The 17902-nt window shown below is 32.4% G+C and overlaps 1 protein-coding gene across 2 annotated transcripts in view; it reads left to right on the top strand.

Annotated features, from left to right (window-relative positions):
• Positions 1-17902, top strand: part of LOC139525453 (5-oxoprolinase-like) — a 94638-nt gene that overhangs the window by 1228 nt on the left and 75508 nt on the right. Inside the window, exons 1-13 of one of the 2 annotated variants that reach the window (XM_071320798.1) lie at positions 484-548; positions 4357-4537; positions 6652-6843; positions 7435-7560; positions 8889-8995; positions 9298-9413; positions 10126-10205; positions 13413-13465; positions 13725-13828; positions 14236-14324; positions 14763-14880; positions 15586-15728; positions 16792-16920. In XM_071320798.1, coding sequence (XP_071176899.1) covers positions 4367-4537; positions 6652-6843; positions 7435-7560; positions 8889-8995; positions 9298-9413; positions 10126-10205; positions 13413-13465; positions 13725-13828; positions 14236-14324; positions 14763-14880; positions 15586-15728; positions 16792-16920 — 1428 coding nt within the window. In that variant the 5' untranslated portion in view covers positions 484-548; positions 4357-4366. Of the gene's footprint in view, positions 1-483; positions 549-4356; positions 4538-6651; positions 6844-7434; positions 7561-8888; positions 8996-9297; positions 9414-10125; positions 10206-13412; positions 13466-13724; positions 13829-14235; positions 14325-14762; positions 14881-15585; positions 15729-16791; positions 16921-17902 lie in introns of those variants that run through there. The other variant, XM_071320797.1, reaches the window with a different exon arrangement.

The following is a 17902-nucleotide window of genomic DNA, read 5'->3' as shown; positions in this document are numbered from 1 at the left end:
AAGTTTTAAACCACAGTGCATGATGGAGATTTTAGTTTAACAAAATTATGAAAATCAATTTTGAATTGATATCATTGTCTTGCATGCATATATTTACAGAGTTTCAAAACCTATAAAACAACCATTTTCCAGTTTCAATTCTTAAAACACTAAAGAGTATGCACTTTTGATGTGTCTTATATTCCAACATCCCTAAGTAAGCTCACTCAAAATACCCTACCCTTTACTTTTTTTATTTGGTATCTTGAACCATGTTTTGAATTTTAAAACAAAAACATCAAGTTAGTAAATACATGTAGCTGTAAAAATGACTTTAAAAATCAGTGATTACCAGTAATCACTGAAACAACAAGTAAATACATGTAATTACTAAATTGGCTAGTAATTACAGGTATTTACTGAAATGTTTAGTAATTACATGTAAATCCTAAATTCACCTATTTACTGTAACATATATATGTCTCTGATCAAACAACAATAACTGGAAAAAAAATGTTTAACTTCACTCTTCACTACACTTTCGTCATGTTTAATATCCCTAGATTATGGTATAAAAACCAGCTGCATTGGCGGATCCAGGGGGACCCAGGTTTTTTTTGACGATCAATGCATTTTAATGGGAACATTTAGCTGGAAACCCCCCCCCCCCCTTTTGTCCTGGGTTGGGAACCCCCCTTTTTTAAAATGGCTGGATCCGCCCCTGAGCTGGGGATCTACAGTGTGAATTGAAATAGGACACATTTAAAAAAAATATCATTCAGTGTTATTGAAATCCTTTGACTTTGTAAAATTAGCAAATACCCAGTATTGTATTATATAATATTTTCCTTCATTTACAATTTTAAAATTTACACTTTTTGGTATATATATACGAGTCTAAATTGAAAACTACGTTAAAATCTATTGATTGTGTTGGATAAAAACAGCAATTTTTATCATGTGTGCATGTAAAACAAATTTTGTTGTAGGGTCTAAATACAGCACAAACAACATTTTCCAAAAGACCAAAAAAGTGAAGAAGTATATTTAAACAAAACGCATTTGACTAACGGGTCGAACAACTGATGTTCTTTAACCCTGCTGACTGCCATTGGCAATTGCCAAATAAAATTGATCACAGTAAAGATGTAACAAAATGGATCTTAATATAAATTTAATACTAAACAGGAAACAATTAACTTGTGGCCACGATGTTATGCCACAAACAAAAGGTGTTAATATTTTTTTGTACACCAGATCCGGATTTCGACAATAAATGTCTCTTCAGTAATGTTAGGAATGGAAACAGTAATTGGAAGGCCATATAAAATGTACCCTCATTTTTAGATAGACTCTTGAATTTTAAGAGTCAATATAGGATGAACGGATCATATAAACCGGAGTGATAATATGATACAAGCCCAAACGAAAAAACAAAAAACGAGTCTAAATTGAAAACTACGTTCAAACCTATTGATTACGTAGGATAAAAACCGCAATTTTTATTTGTGTGCATGTAAAACAAATTTAGTTGTAGAAGGGTGTAAATACAGCACAAACAACATTTTCCAAAAGACCAAAAAAGTGAAGAAGTATATTTAAACAAAACACATTTGACTAACAGGTCGAACAACTGATGTTCTTTAACCCTGCTGACAGCCATTGGCGATTGCCAAATCAAAATGATCACAGTCAAGATGTAACAAAATGGATCTTAATATAAATAAGAGTCAATATAGGATGAACGGATCATATAAACCGGAGGGAAAATATGATACAAGCCCAAACGAAAAAATATAAACGAGTCTTAACTGAAAACTACGTTCAAACGTATATATGTAGGACTCTAAAGTGCGATGGTACTCTAAAGTGCGATGGTAACGCTAAAGTGCGATGGTCTACGCTAAAGTACGACGGTGTCTCACGCTAAAGTGTGACGTTTGTTTGTTCGCTAAAGTACGATGGTATAGCACGCTAAAGCGCAATGGAACAAACGAGAAAGGTGCAAGGGCACTAATGTCACAAACAAGTCTTTTTGCAAAATCGAGTTTGCAATGATTTAACATATAATGCGATAGGCTTTTACTTTACCGGTAGTCTTATGTGACTGTTTTCTAAATTTAGAAGACTGACCTAGTAAACATTGCTAAAAAGGTTATTTAGGTGTCACAAAATACTATATTTCATTTAAATGATTTTTTAACAATTCGGGCATATTGGATTGATTGTTGGTTGCTTAACGTCCAGTGACAAATATTAAATGCATGTTCAGGACGAGGGGCGTATTGAATAATTGGTGTAGCTTGCCGTTTATGCAGCCTATTAATGTGAACATCTCCTTGTCAGTTGCAAATACAAATTCGGTCATTGTCGGAATAAATTAAATTTATTTGTACAAGCTTTAATTTAAATACGAGAGAAGGTGGTTGTTGTTCGAGCTTTCCCCTTTTTCGTAGCGAGTATGTTATACCTTAGTACAATGTACACACTGAAGTGTTAAAAAATGGACAAGTTATGATTTACGCTTGAAAACGTGTACCTTTATTTTACCGACGACTATACTCTTAAATAAAATCGACAATATTTTAACGTAAACCAAGGATTTATCCTTTGCGTAAACGAAAACATTAATATGCATCTGTTCGCTTCCATTATTTATTTTATCTACCGGCATGTTCATTTTTGGCTTGTATAAACGACTGTTAATGTCATAATCCAACTACGTTTCGTACGTCTATATTTTCCCAGACCATCGCACTTTAGCGTATGGAAGCATCAGACTTTAGCGTAGACCATCGCACTTTAGCGTGACCATCGTACTTTAGCGTCTCCATCGCACTTTAGAGTCCTACATATATATATATATACAACTCGTCTAAACATCAACCCAACAATGTTAGATCTGTAAATTTGCTTTCGCAAATTTTTGGTTCTTCCCTCGACGGGATTCGAACCCATGCTACTGAGATATCGTGACACCAAATCGCCTGCGCTGTAGCCATCCTGCCAGACCACACGACCACCTGGGCTTAAAAAAATTAAGCTTTCGGTGGCTGGGTGTTACCTTTCCACGTCAGTTTTAATCTAGCTTCGTACTACAGTACACGATATATAAGGCGTGAAGATGTTATTCTTACAAATCAGCTAAATTATCTATAGTAAAGGATCCTACAAATTAATGTAAGATACAGTCACAGAAAATAATTATATTTATAAGTACGTCTGATATATAATTATATATATAGATACATGTATCTAGCTGAGACTAAGCCTAAGAAATGGAACTTCTCAAAATATTTACAATAATGATGAGTTTATTGACACCTGGGACATAATATATTATGAAAGAATAATACCAAGGACGTATGTTAGTTTTATGTCCTTGATAACACTAATAGTCCAAGTTTACGCCATCTGCATGTACATCATGTACATCAAATTTACATGATGAATAATGGCACATATATTTGCATCATACAAGGACAGCAAATTTCATCTCAGAGATTCTCTTCAAATAAGATAGAAGAGTAAAAATCATCATATATCTGATTATTTACTCCATTTTAGTCATTTTTGCTTTGATTTCTACCTGACTGAGATTTCAATTTTAAGTACCTCAGGACATGTACATGTAACTTCAAATTGATAATCCAACTATTTATGACCAATAAGCATTTTGAACGAATATTTTGTTCTTTCTTGAATTTTTATAATTCTACAGTTTTCTTGAAAAGTTGTTTGCATGTAGAATATGGGAACAGGTAAACTGGGATTTTAATATCAATTGATTCCAAAGTAATATTACCATACATGATAGTCTTTTAAAATACATATTTTCAATCTCAATTATTTTATTTATTTTACATAATTTGAGTATGTCAGCAATGAGAAGTTCTTAAATGAGTTATGCCCCTTTGAAATATTAATTATGTGGAAAATTGTATTGTAAGCACTTTCACTTGTTTAGATCTATCCAGATTGGTATGAAACTTTTAGCATAGGTTTGAGTCAGCAATGTCTGTGACAAAATAAAGCAGTGCCAATCAACATAATTGATCATTTTAAAAAGAATTATGCCCCTTGGAAATATCATTTATATGGAAAATTGTATTGCAAGTGCTTTCGTGTGTACAATTCTTGCTTGATTTGAATTATTATCAAAGGTTTATATCAGCAATGTTTCGTACAAGTTCTAAAATCAGTGCCTATCAAGTTTTGTTAAAAGAGATATAATACTCCTGCCTTTAAGTATTTTATGTTATTGAACTTCACAAGAATGCTCAAAACTTTTTTTTAATAGAAGCAGGTCTTCAGTCATTTGACTATCTTGTTTTATAAGAACTTTATATTAGATTTAATTTCCATTTTTTTTTTCAGAAAAAAAGCAATGTCTGTTTCTGCTGGAAAGTTTACCTTTGCTATTGATAGAGGAGGAACCTTTACAGACATCTGGGCCAAATGTCCTAGTGGGAAGGTTCAAGTTACAAAACTTTTATCAGTAGACCCAAAAAACTACCCAGATGCTCCCAGAGAGGGTATCAGAAGAATTATTGAACAGGTATGGCTATGCATTTATATAAGAACCTCAGTATGAAAAAAGGTGATTATACAGAATTAAATGAATTAAATGTATTGTAAGGAATTGCAAGTTAATGCTGCATTTATCCATATAGGACAGCAGTTTAATTTTTATAAAGCAATATGTCATTATGTAGATTAAGAATGACTCATATTTAGTGTTGTCAAATCGTACACTTTTGCCTAACCGGTTACTCGGATAATCGTTTGACCGATTAACCGGTTAACCGGTAATTTAAGTTGGTGCTTGAAAGCCTTATCAATAGAACCCTACACATAGATATAAGATGTGGTATGAGTGTCAATTTGACAACCTTTCATCAAAGTCATAAATACGCTTTTAGAATTGAAGTTTTTCCTTTAGTATTATAAGGCTTTTCTGTGAGGATTCCTGGCGAAGTTTGACTTAATAATCAAATACACCTTATCAAATTTAGCGTTTGTACTTCAGATTAAAAAATCCCCAAAAAAATCTGAATCTCATAGAATTGAATATGTCAAATGTCTGAAACATATTATATTTTCCTTTTCTCTTGTTGTCTCCGAAAATAATGGGATGTGTTTCAATTTGAAATGATTAATTATAAAAAAAAAAGAAGATGTGGTATGATTGCCAATGAGACAATTCTTCACAAGAAATGACACAGAAATTAACAACCATGGGTCATTGTACATGCTGTACGACCTGTTTCTTCACTGTGTTTGCTTTTTTCTTTAAGAATGTTACTCGTACTTTCACGTATACATTGAGTGCATTCCACAATTTTTGAATTGAAAGTTAGATTAACTACGGAGGTTGCACATTTAAATGTAGGTTTACACAATATTAGATCGAAAACGAAATAATGAAGTAATTAGTAAAATTAAATCTCATTACTGATTTAAAGTTACTGTTAAAAAAACATGTTTACTAATTATGTTTCTTAAAGATCCTGCCCCGAACTCTAATTAATTTTATGTTTTTAGGATTAACAATAGCAATCAATATACTGGACAATTGATTTCTCAAACTAATTACCACCACGACAATTTTTAAATAAAACATAACTAGTTAATGATTTGATTTTCAACACAAATTTATATCAAATCTATCGAAATTGAAAAAAGTCCGGTTAACCGGTTAGCGTTTTTGGTATTCAATATTCGGTCGTTCGACCGATTAACCGGTTAACCGTTAACAACACTACTCATATTGACTAAGCTGTTTTGTATTGAGTGCACCAATGTCAATACAGAACATTAAAAGGTGTAGAGCAATAAAAGTAAATAAGCAGTCCAATTAAATATTGAATGCTTGATAAATCAACTTCCATTGCTGTATTTCATCTTAACAATGATAAGCCTTGATATGAAAATAAGAAGATGTTGTATAATTGCCTATGAGACAACTCTCCACCAGAGACCAAATGGAATAGTTTCTTTAGCAAGTATAGGTTTAACAGCCGGATATTTGTACAAAGCATGAACCAAAAAAGATATGATATACATTTGTACAGCAACAAACAGCAACCACTGAATTACATGACCCTGATTTTTATAGACGTATACAGAATGTCATTGTTGTAGGGTTAAACTAGTTTGTTGGTGCCAAACCCTCCCCCTAAACTCGGACAGTGGTGTTGTCACCAAATAGAAAAACCTTCATAACATAAGTTCAAAATGGAAAAACATTCTGGAATATTATTTCCACTGGAACAAATATTACAGTATATGTTCCTAGCGGAAAAAATGGTATAGAATATTTGTTCCAATAGGAGATGATATTATGATATTGTTTATAATAAGTTTCCAGTTTGACTTCTTGAAGAGGGAACACATATACATTGACAGTAAAACATAAGAACAAAGTTGAAAAATAAGTTGAAAAACGCTTTATCAGATCAATAGAAAGCAGAAAAATATCTAACAAAAACATGATAATGGTGGGCGACACAGGTTCTGAAGGAGCTCTAGTTTAAAATCAATATTGGTGGGTAGATCGATATATTCTTTATTTAAAAAAAATTATCTTATAGAAAAAAACTCAACTTTATTGTACATGTATTTGTTACTTGTCACTGAGTTGTCAGTGTTGTATGAAACTTTGTTTTGTAGGAATCTAAAACAAAGTTACCACCTGGTGAACTTATAGATTCTTCAGTAATTGAATGGATCAGGATGGGAACAACCGTTGCTACCAATGCATTACTTGAAAGAAAAGGTGAAAGAATGGCACTGGCTATCACAAAAGGTTACAAGGACCTGCTTCACATAGGGAACCAAGCTAGACCCAAGATATTTGATTTGGTAAATATAGGTTCCTTGGATATTTGTGATGTACATTTAGTATCCTCTGGGTAGTATAGGATCAATAGGTAAAGGGGCAAAAGTTTTGCTTAATAATTTTATCTTCTTCAGGAGGTATTTGCATAACTATTTCTAAAAACATTTTTATGCCCTGCTGTAGCAGAGGGGGCATTAAGTTGTACCCTTGTACATCCGTCCATACGTACGTTTCAAAGTTGGTTTCCGTTCTCTAACTTTATTTTATATAAAAATGAACTGGAAAGGTTTATTTTTACTATATAACATTCTTGTTAATTTTTTCTATTGTTTTTTCCAAAACAACAATGTAATAGATGGTGCTTGAAAGCTAAGAAGATATGATATTCCATCTTGGGCATCTAATGTCATTCAGAGACATTTTGCCTTAGATTAAGTACTTTATTGTCCATGTTATTACAAACATATAGATGTGTTCTTTGTTTTGAGTTTCCCTTATCTTTTACTGTCCTCTTGATTTTATTTATGTCATTTTCCATATACCAGTAACTGTTTCCATTTTTGAAGCCTAAATTGTGCATCTATTTGTCTGAATACAATGTATTTATATTTTAGGAAATATCCAGCCCAGATCAGTTGTATGAAGATGTGATAGAGATAGAAGAGAGAGTTGTATTTCATCAAGATATATGTGAGATAAAGAAACAATGTCCTACAGTTACAGGTTCTACTGGAGAAAAGGTTCACAACTTAGTATATTCCAGAGACTTCAAACAATATATCCAATGAAAGACATTCTTATATAATATAAACAACATTTTTATATAATAAATGTTATTATCACACATTTGTTACGAATACGTCTGGTTTTGCATATGCAATAACCTCAAAATTGCCCGGGGCAAAAAAGAGCATAGTGATATTGTGCCCTGATATGAAATGACGTGACATCACTGCGTCCTTAACGACACGTTTGTGATAAAATGTTTAAGATTTTACCTTTCATCTTTCATTAAATTGTTATAATTGACCTTTTTTTCTCTTTTCTGCAGAAATTAAATATGTGATAAAAAGATTATAACATGTCTTTTCCATATTGGCCCTGGTATCATCCCGAGACTCCCATATCGGCCTCGAGGCTTTTGCCGAGGGCCGATATGGGTCGAGGGATGATACCAGGGCCAATATGGAAAAGGGCATGTTATAATCTATACTTATCACATATTTGTTGTGAATACGTCGGGTTTTGCATATGTAATAACCTCAAAATTGCTCGGGGCAAAAAAGAGGTTATTGGTTATTTCGCCCTGATTCCAAATGACGGGTTGTCATTGCATCCTTAACGACACATTTGTGATAAATTGTTTAAGATTTTATCTTTTATGTTTCATTAAATTGCTAAAATTGACCTTTTTTCTCTTTTCTGCAGAACTTATTTAGATATGTGATAAAAAGATTATAACATGTCTTTTCCATATTGGCCCGGGTATTATCCCTCGACCCATATCGGAGCTCGGCTAAAGCCTCGAGGCCGATATGGGAGTCTCTGGATGATACCATGGCCAATATGGAAAAGGGCATGTTATGATCTATACTTATTACATAGCAATATAATATTTCCAACACAAAGTAACCAAAAGTTAGTGTGCAATAAATTCCAATATTGCAATAGTGTAATAAATCGTCAGAATTAATGGCGTCATCAACGACAAAATCTTAGTTTAAACTAATTTTTACTTTCAAATATTATATTGCTATACAATAAAATGGTCATTGCATGAATATTGGGAATATTGTCCCTTGTAGAACATATATTGAACTCGCAAGCTCGTGCAATATAAAATTCTACTCGAGACAATATACCCCAATATGCATGCAATAACCCTATATTATTATCTACTGGTATATCAACAATTTTCTTATGGTACTGATTGCAATATTAGTTTTAAAGGAGATATTTGTAAATGGATTTTAGTACATCAGCAAAATAAAATTCCCTTGAAACTAAAAAAGAAAAACAATGGAACATGAAAAATAGCATAAAAATATATACAAACTTTTTATTTCAGTTAGAAATATGGAAACAAGTTAACAATACCAAGTTGAAAGAAGACCTAAAAAAACTTCTTCAGAAAGGAATTAAGAGTCTTGCAGTTGTTTTACTTCACTCATATATGTGAGATATCTTTTTATATGCAAACACTCTTTATGTTTTCTAGACAATCAGCTTATCAGCATGTTTCAACAGTTTTTGGTGCTTATAGAATATACTGATGCTAGGTCTTACTGCTACAAAATTTTGAGAAATTGATCTGAACAAAAGAAATTATGAAAGACCTTCATCATATGATCAGAAAAGCTCAAACCCAAAAACTAGAAAACTAGGTAATTTTTCTCTTCTTTTCATATATTTTGCCAATAATTTTCAATGCTTTATATTTTAACACCTCATTATTCTCTATTCTTTATGTTTTGTAGGTTCTCAGATCATGAACGCGAAGTAGGTCAGGTTGCCATGGAGATGGGATTTACACATGTGTCAACATCATCTGATGTGATGCCTATGGTCAGAGTTGTTCCCAGGGGATATACAGGTACACAAAGAACTCATAGAGAATTTGTTTCAACATAGATTTAAGAAATAATCTATTGCCCTGTCTCTGTACTTGTCTGTCTTGGAAAGAAAGTATATATTTGTTTATATCAATTCAAACTGTATGCCATTTTTCTTCAGAAAGACTGTATGTCATATGAAATTTTATTTGCCCAACCCATTATAGAATATGGTTATAACTCTTTGTGTACCAGTTACTTTGAAAATCCAAATTAATTATACATAAGAAACTAAAATTAAAAAGCATACAAGACTAACAAAGGTCAGAGGCTCCTGACTTCGGACAGGCGCAAAAATGCGGCTGGATTAAACATATTTTTTTTTATACTTCAACCTTCCCTCTATACCTCTAGCCAATGTAGAAAAAGCAAACACACAACATTTCACACAGTAAAACTCAGTTTAAAAGAAGTCAGAGTCTGATGGCAGAATAGGTAACAAAAGAAACTAAAACAAAATGTCCATTTGTAAATTCTGTATTGGTAAAAACAACATATAAAATAACCATTGACATTTGATCCAATGTATTTTTTTTCAATTTGCAGCAAAAGCAAAGCGATTCATATCTCTAGAAAAGAACTATTGTAAAAAAGTCAACACAATTATTGTTTGTCTCAAACTTCATTTAAATAAGACTTATATTTCATATTGAACTTCTTTTTTTTTACCTGACCATGATGTGTATTTTTCAGCTTGTGCTGATGCTTACCTGACACCGTGCATTAAAGAATATGTTGCTGGATTTTCTTCAGGGTTCCAAAATAATATTAAGGTATATTACTAAATATTCTGAAATTCTCAATTGTAATTTAATAGCGTTTTTATTTGACCTTAAATTATAATTTAATTTTGAAAGGGGGAAATAATATATTAGTTACTAAAAGTAAAGAATAAAAGAGAATTACCTTATTTCATTACATTATTGATACTAGTAAATACAGAATTTTTATAGTAAACGATGAATACCTTATCTGGCATTGCAAGCTTTCAACATCAAATTGGACATATGACCTATCTGTTTTATCGATCTATCATCCATACATTGTAAACAACTTTATTGTGAAACAGCCATGCACATTCACCATACACTTCCCAAAAAACATTGTTAAATGCATGCATATAAAGAAATATGTGACCTTCTGAAAAATCAAGATAATACTATTATTACTTGTACATGAACATAGAGATATATCCAATGTTATTGAAAAAAAGAAAGGTTTAATTCATTAGACACAAAATCATTCTCTAGTAAGAAGATTTAGAAAATATTGCAAAGGTCAAGTTTTTACCATACTAAAATAATTATATAGCTAATTGATCCAGAATAAATGTATTGTTAAAGTCATAAGAAACGAGTGACCGGTGAAAAATAATGTTTATCCAATTCTTGAACCAATGCATGTATATAACATAAACTTAGTCTTCTGTGCACAATTTTATCATTTTTTACGCAACCATATCGTTTAATCATCATGTTTTTTCTCTCTCTGTCTGTTCTGAAGTGAAAATGTGGCAGCTACTTATATGTCGTGTTAAGAAGCCGAAGTTTACCAATTGACACCTTATAGTAAACAATCAACAATTAAACTTGGATATTGAGCATGTGTTTAACATGTACAATCAGATAATAGTTTATTTTAAGGACAGATCCATGCGTATTGCGATCACAGGATTTTTAGGAGTGGGTCACGCTGAGGTCACTTTGCATACGAAAAATATATCGGCGAATTGCTTCCTGGAAGGTCATTAAAGATTGCATATTTTGGCATTAATATTGATTCACTTATAGGTTCTTTGCATCGGAACTAAGCACATTTATTTAAAAAACAGTTGTTAGCATGACACGGTTTATTAGATATAGGAAGATGTGGTGTGAGTGCCAATGAGACAACTCTCCATCCAAATAACAATTTAGAAAAGTAAACCATTATAGGTCAATGTACGGCCTTCAACACGGAGCCTTGGCTCACACCGAACAACAAGCTATAAAGGGTCCCAAAATTACTAGTGTAAAACCATTCAAACGGGAAAACCAACGGTCTAATCTATATAAAAAAACGAGAAACACATAATTACATAAACAAACGACAACTACTGTACATCAGATTCCTGACTTGGGACAGGTGCAAACATTTGCAGCGGGATTAAACGTTTTAATGGTACCAAACCTTCTCCCTTTTTCTGAAACAATAGCATAACATCACAACATAGAAAAACACACGATAAAATATCAATTGGCAGGCTTAACTCAATCAAAAAACGTAAATTAATACACTATGAATGAATAAATTTGATCTGCGATATCTAAATGCAAATGCACAATTAATAAAATATTAGGGACAAACATTCAAGGCCAAAAAGCAAACAAACAAGTCCAAACAAAGCCATGGCAAGACACCACTGCGAAATATTTAACCCTTCGAAAATAATCACTTTTGAAAAAAAAACGGTTTTAATAATACAGGTAAATCTTGAAGTTTATACAAATATAGTAAGAAGAAGTGAAAATTAGAAGATATTCCAAATAATCAAAGCTGGTATATAGACAAGATCCATATTAATATAAAATAACAAAAAAGCATTATAGACAGTATCAACAGGTCGAATTAACAAGAAAATACGATTTGAGAGTACTCACAGTTACTGACAGCTAGTTAAAAGCCAAAAACAATTAATAATAAAAAATCATGCATCAGCGACTAAAATCAACTAAAACACATCCCAGGGATTTAGTATTTTAACGTCATGAACAGTTAGAGAAGACATGACTTGTGCAATGCCAAAAATAAATGTATCGACAGCGACTTCTATAAAGATAAAAATTACCGTGTCTGTGTCTCTATACATCCTGCCTCAAAAGAAGATACAATTTAGTTATGTTTTAATTTGCTAATGACAAAATCGATATTAGTGCCAATGTAAAGTATATTCAGAGATCTAATTACAATATTGGTACGATAACCCTTAATTATAAGTTTGTTTAAAGGTTCGATAAGTTTACACGGATCACATAGTGATTTCCTCGCTTTAAGTACAATATATGTTCTTCTCATATACAATGTATGTTATGATGGAATGATACTAAACCCCTAAGTAAAGGGAAGGATTGTGCCTGATATTCATATGATGAAGACATAATCTTTCAATCAGTTTAATTGAAGTCTGGAGCTGGCATGTCAGTTAACTGCTAGTAGTCTGTTGTTATTTATGTATTATTGTCATTTTGTTTATTTTCTTCTGACATCAGACTCAGACTTCTCTTGAACTGAATTTTAATGTGTGTATTGTTATGTGTTTACTTTTCTACATTGGCTAGAGGTTATAGGGGAGGGTTGAGATCTCATAAACATGTTTAACCCCGCCACATTTTTGCACCTGTACCAAGTCAGGAGCCTCTAGCCTTTGTTAGTCTTGTATTATTTTTAATTTTAGTTTCTTGTGTACAATTTGGAGTTTAGTGTGGAGTTCATTATCACTGAACTAGTATAAATATTTGTTTAGGGGCTAGCTGAAGGACACCTCCGGGTGTGGGAATTTCTTGCTGCATTGAAGACCTGTTGGTGACCTTCTGCTGTTGGTCGGGTTGTTGTCTCTTTGACACATTCCCCATTTCCATTCTCAATTTTATTTTCTATTAGCAGTGAAAAAATGACATTCAAGGTAGTAATGCTATACATCCCCAATATTATAAGTATCATTATTGACAAAACTAGCCCTGTTTTTATTTGGAATGTTAAACCATCTTGTAAAGGTAGAAGCATATATGAAAAAAGGAAATTTAGTGTAAATATACCAATGTAAATGCACACCCTAACATAACAGCACAGCAAACCAGAAAAATGAAATCTAGAAGGGAAAACTATATGTATACACTGCTGTCCTATGATTTTGACTACAGCTAGCTGTACTAGATTATTTGATCAAGTTGATTATTTATAAATAAAAGGTGTTTTATTATTATAATTTTTTGTTGTAACAGGACTCAAAAGTGTTGTTTATGCAGTCTGATGGGGGTTTGACGCCTATGGAACTGTAAGTCTCTGCTGTAAAATTTGTATATTTCTTTAATTTATAGTTATCTAAAAGTACTAACTTTAGCTTATTTGTTTGATAAAAATCAAAAATTCTGTTGTAGCACTTGTACAACCATCAAAAGGTTTCCAGAAATGTCATATAGTAATTCTGTTTATAATAGAAATTACATGTTGTACGTCATTATGTTTTAATTTCAATATCAATCTTTTTTATAATTTGAAACCTTTTTTTACATATCTTTGTTTTTACATTGCAGTTTTAATGGTTCTCGTGCCATATTATCAGGTCCTGCAGGAGGTGTTGTTGGCTATGCAATGACAACTTATGAAGATCATCCTGTTATAGGCTTTGACATGGGAGGTAAACATGGTTATATATTATAGATTTCAACCTCTTCCAATCAGAGGATAGGAAAGGTAAACAAGATAGATTCCTTCATGTATCTTGATGGCATTCCATTGTTATTGGTGGCAGTGATGTCATCATTTAGGTTCAGGTTAGGATTAATATTTTTTTCAGACATCAATAACTTTGTCAAAACTTCTTTGTATTTCATGAAATTTAGACAGAAGCTTTTTTATGACCAAAAATTGTAGAGCAAAATTTGGAAATTATTTTTTTCCTTGTATTTTACTGATACATGGACTAAGGTTTTTTTTACAGTCTGATGTTCAAGTTACCAGTCTAATTTGGTCATTGTCATACCCTTGTAGTAATTACATAACTATTTTGTGTGTTTAACCCTAGAATGTACTGTAATATTGTAGGTACATCAACAGATGTGAGTAGATATGCTGGTGAATATGAGCATGTATTTGAAACAACTACAGCAGGTGTTACCATACAGGCTCCACAGGTTAGTTTCATGTTATGCTTTAATAAATGATGGAAATATATATGGTTAAGTATTAAGCATTTCCTTATTGAAATTTGAAATGTTTTCCTTTACCAACTTTGAAGGCATTACTTTTATCATATAAGCAGTATTGGATTAATACAAACAATCTCTTTCCTGGATTATTGATTGTTAATTATGATCTTGGTCATTATGATGATAAGAGTTGTTATTATACCACAAAAAAGAAAAGGTCCACTGAAGATGACTGTCATGACTTGAAGAATTTAACTGATAACTAAAAGATTTTTTGTACTTTGTATCCTGCAAGATTTTGTTGAAAGTGTTGAATATCATTTTACCAATGGAGTTGTTATAATGAGATGCTGTGGTTATTTTTATGACATATATATTCAGAACTAATAAGAGTTGTATATGACTCATTATTTCTCATTTTAGCTAGATATTAACACTGTTGCTGCTGGTGGAGGGTCCATGTTGATATTCAGGGCTGGGATGTTTGTTGTTGGTCCAGAATCTGCTGGGGCTGACCCTGGTCCCACATGTTACATGAAAGGTAAGGTCTCAGCTGTTATGCCATCAACAGGGGCTGACTCTGGTCTACCATGCTTTCTGCAATGGCTACCCTGGTCCAACTAGTTACATGAAAGGTAAGGGTTAGATTTTATGCTTTTTGCAGGGGCTGCCCTGATCCAACTAGTTGTTACATAAAAAGTAAGGTCCTATCTGTTTTGCTTTCTGCGGAAGACCTGCAACAGGGTTATCATTGCAATAATTGAAACTTGCATTTCAAATTTTTTTATATGAATCAAACAGGATTTAAATTAAAATCGCATATTATTCTAAAAATCGTAATAATAAATGCACGCAATAATTTCTGTAATGAATGTAAGCTTGGTGTACATGTCTGACCTTGATCAACTCATATACATGCAAGGATAATTTTAGTCTAAACCTCTGTTGACCTATTTATATGCAGAAACATCATAATGGGACTTGTGTTGGTGATATGATGGTACCTTTTCTAAACTATCTACCCTTCCACCATCAACAATAAAACTGGAGTGTAGCTGATAAGGCAATAGCCAAACAAAAAAGATTTATAATGTTCAGTTGTATTTAGACTTCAAGATGTAATTCATACATTTCCAGTTTGTTTTCCCTGACCATGGATAGAGATACAGCTGTTGCTTTGTATCATCAAGATATATAGTGGGTTTTTTTATACATGAAGTATAATGTGAAATAAAATTGTTTCCAGGTGGTCCTCTGACTATCACTGATGCTAACTTGTGTCTGAACAGACTTTTGCCAGATCACTTCCCTAAAATATTTGGTAAAACACAGGACCAGCCTCTAGACACTAAGACCACAATGGCTGCATTTGATAAGCTGACAAAAGAGGTATTTTCTATTACATTGTATCTTTATTATACCCCACGCAAAGAAGTTGCGGAGGGTATGATGTTTTTGACCTGTCCGTCCGTCAGTACGCCCGTCCGTCCGCCCATCCGTCCGTCCGTCAGTCCGTCCATCCGTCAGTCCTGTTTCTTGTCATCGCAACTCCTCTCAAACCACACAACAGAATTTCACGAAACCTTTTCAGATAATAAGGACATACTATGTAGTTGTGCATATCAACGGGAAATTGCGATTCAATTTTTTTTCTAGGAGTTAAGCCCCTTTGAACTTATTTACTTTAATGTACTACTGCAAAAGTTTGTCATCGCAACTCCTCTCAAACCACACAACAGAATTTCACGAAACCTTTTCAGATAATAAGGACATACTATGTAGTTGTGCATATCGAAGGGAAATTGCGATTCAATTTTTTTTCTAGGAGTTACGCCCCTTTGAACTTATTTACTTTAATGTACTACTGCAACAGTTTGTCATTGTAACTCCTCTCAAACCACACAACAGAATTTCACGAAACCTTTTCAGATAATAAGGACATACTATGTAGTTGTGCATATCGACGGGAAATTGCGATTCAATTTTTTTTCTAGGAGTTATGCCCCTTTGAACTTATTTACTTCAATGTACTTCTGCAACAGTTTGTCATCTCAACTCCTCTGAAAACACACAACAGAATTTCATGAAATTTTGTAGATAATAAGGACATACTATGTAGATGTGTATATTGACAGGAAATTATTATTCAGTATTTTTTCTTATACATTTTTTTCTTATACTTATTTAATTTCTCCAATGACAATGTGGGGACATGGGGTATGTGAGCGTGCTCACTTAGGTTCTTTAATTTAGTGTTAGTCTTTTTAATTATCTTGAGAAGAATTTACCTATTTTCAAATTTACAGAAGAACCCATTTCATCTCTTTTTAAATGTGTTGTTTTTATTATTATTAAGTGATTTGATTTTTTATTGCCTTGCTTTATAAATCTGATTTTTTGTAAATGTTGTAATTTTTGTGTCAATTATATAATTTGAATTTTATTATTGTAGGTCAACGCATTCTTAGCAAGCCAGCCTGGAACAGTTCATCAAGAACCAATGTCTAATCAAGAGGTTGCCATGGGATTTGTCAGAGTAGCCAATGAAACTATGTGTAGACCTATAAGAGCACTAACACAGGTTCGCTATATTTATGCTACCCACAAACAAAGTTTTTGGGTTATATGGAATCACTTGATGTGTATGTAATAGTTTCTTAGGAGATAGTTTTTTTTCACTGTAGTTTGTATTTCTTTTAGTGTTGTCAACGGACCGAATACCGAATACCAAAAACACTAACCGGTTAACCGGACATTTTTTCAATTTTAATAGATTTGATTAAAATTTGTATTGAAATCATTAAATAGTTATGTTTTATTTTAAAATTGTCGTCGTGGTAATTAATTTGACAGATCAATTGTCCAGTCTATTGATTGCTATTGTTAATCCCAAAAACATAAAATTAATTAGAACTTGTCGCTCAGCTTGGGGCAAGATTTTAATAAAACATAATCTGTAATACGATAAAATTTTACGATTTACTTCATTATTTTATTTTTGATCTAATAGCGTGTAGACCTACTTCTAAATGTGCAACCTCCGTCGTGTAAGGCTTTGATATACTTTAAACGAAATGTTAACTAAAATATTGTGAAATGCAAACCAATGCCAATGTACTATATGTATACGTCAGATAGTACGAGTAACATGCTTAATCATTTCAAATTGAAACACTCCACATTAATTTTGGAGACAAGAGAAAAGGAAAAAATAATCGGTTCCAGACATATTCGCTTCTACGAGATCAAGAAGTTTATTTTTTTTATTTTTTGTAATCTGAAGTTGAAACAAACACTATAGTTTATACGGTGTATCTGAATATTAAAAGTCAAACTTTGCAAGGAATCCTCACAGACAAGCCTGATAATGCTTAAGGACAAACTTCAATTCAAAAGGCGTAAATTTATGACTTGGATGGAAGGTTGTCACATGACACTCATACCACATCTTATAGCTATGTGTATGGTACTAAAGATATAAGGCTTTCAAACACCAACTTAAACTACCGGTTAACGATTATCAGAGTAACCGTTTAGGCAATAGTGTACAATTTGACAACACT

This window comes from Mytilus edulis, chromosome 5, assembly GCF_963676685.1.
Source record: "Mytilus edulis chromosome 5, xbMytEdul2.2, whole genome shotgun sequence".
NCBI lineage: Eukaryota > Metazoa > Mollusca > Bivalvia > Mytilida > Mytilidae > Mytilus > Mytilus edulis.
Note: the sequence above shows the minus strand (reverse complement) of the source record. Positions and strands in the feature narration are given on the sequence as shown.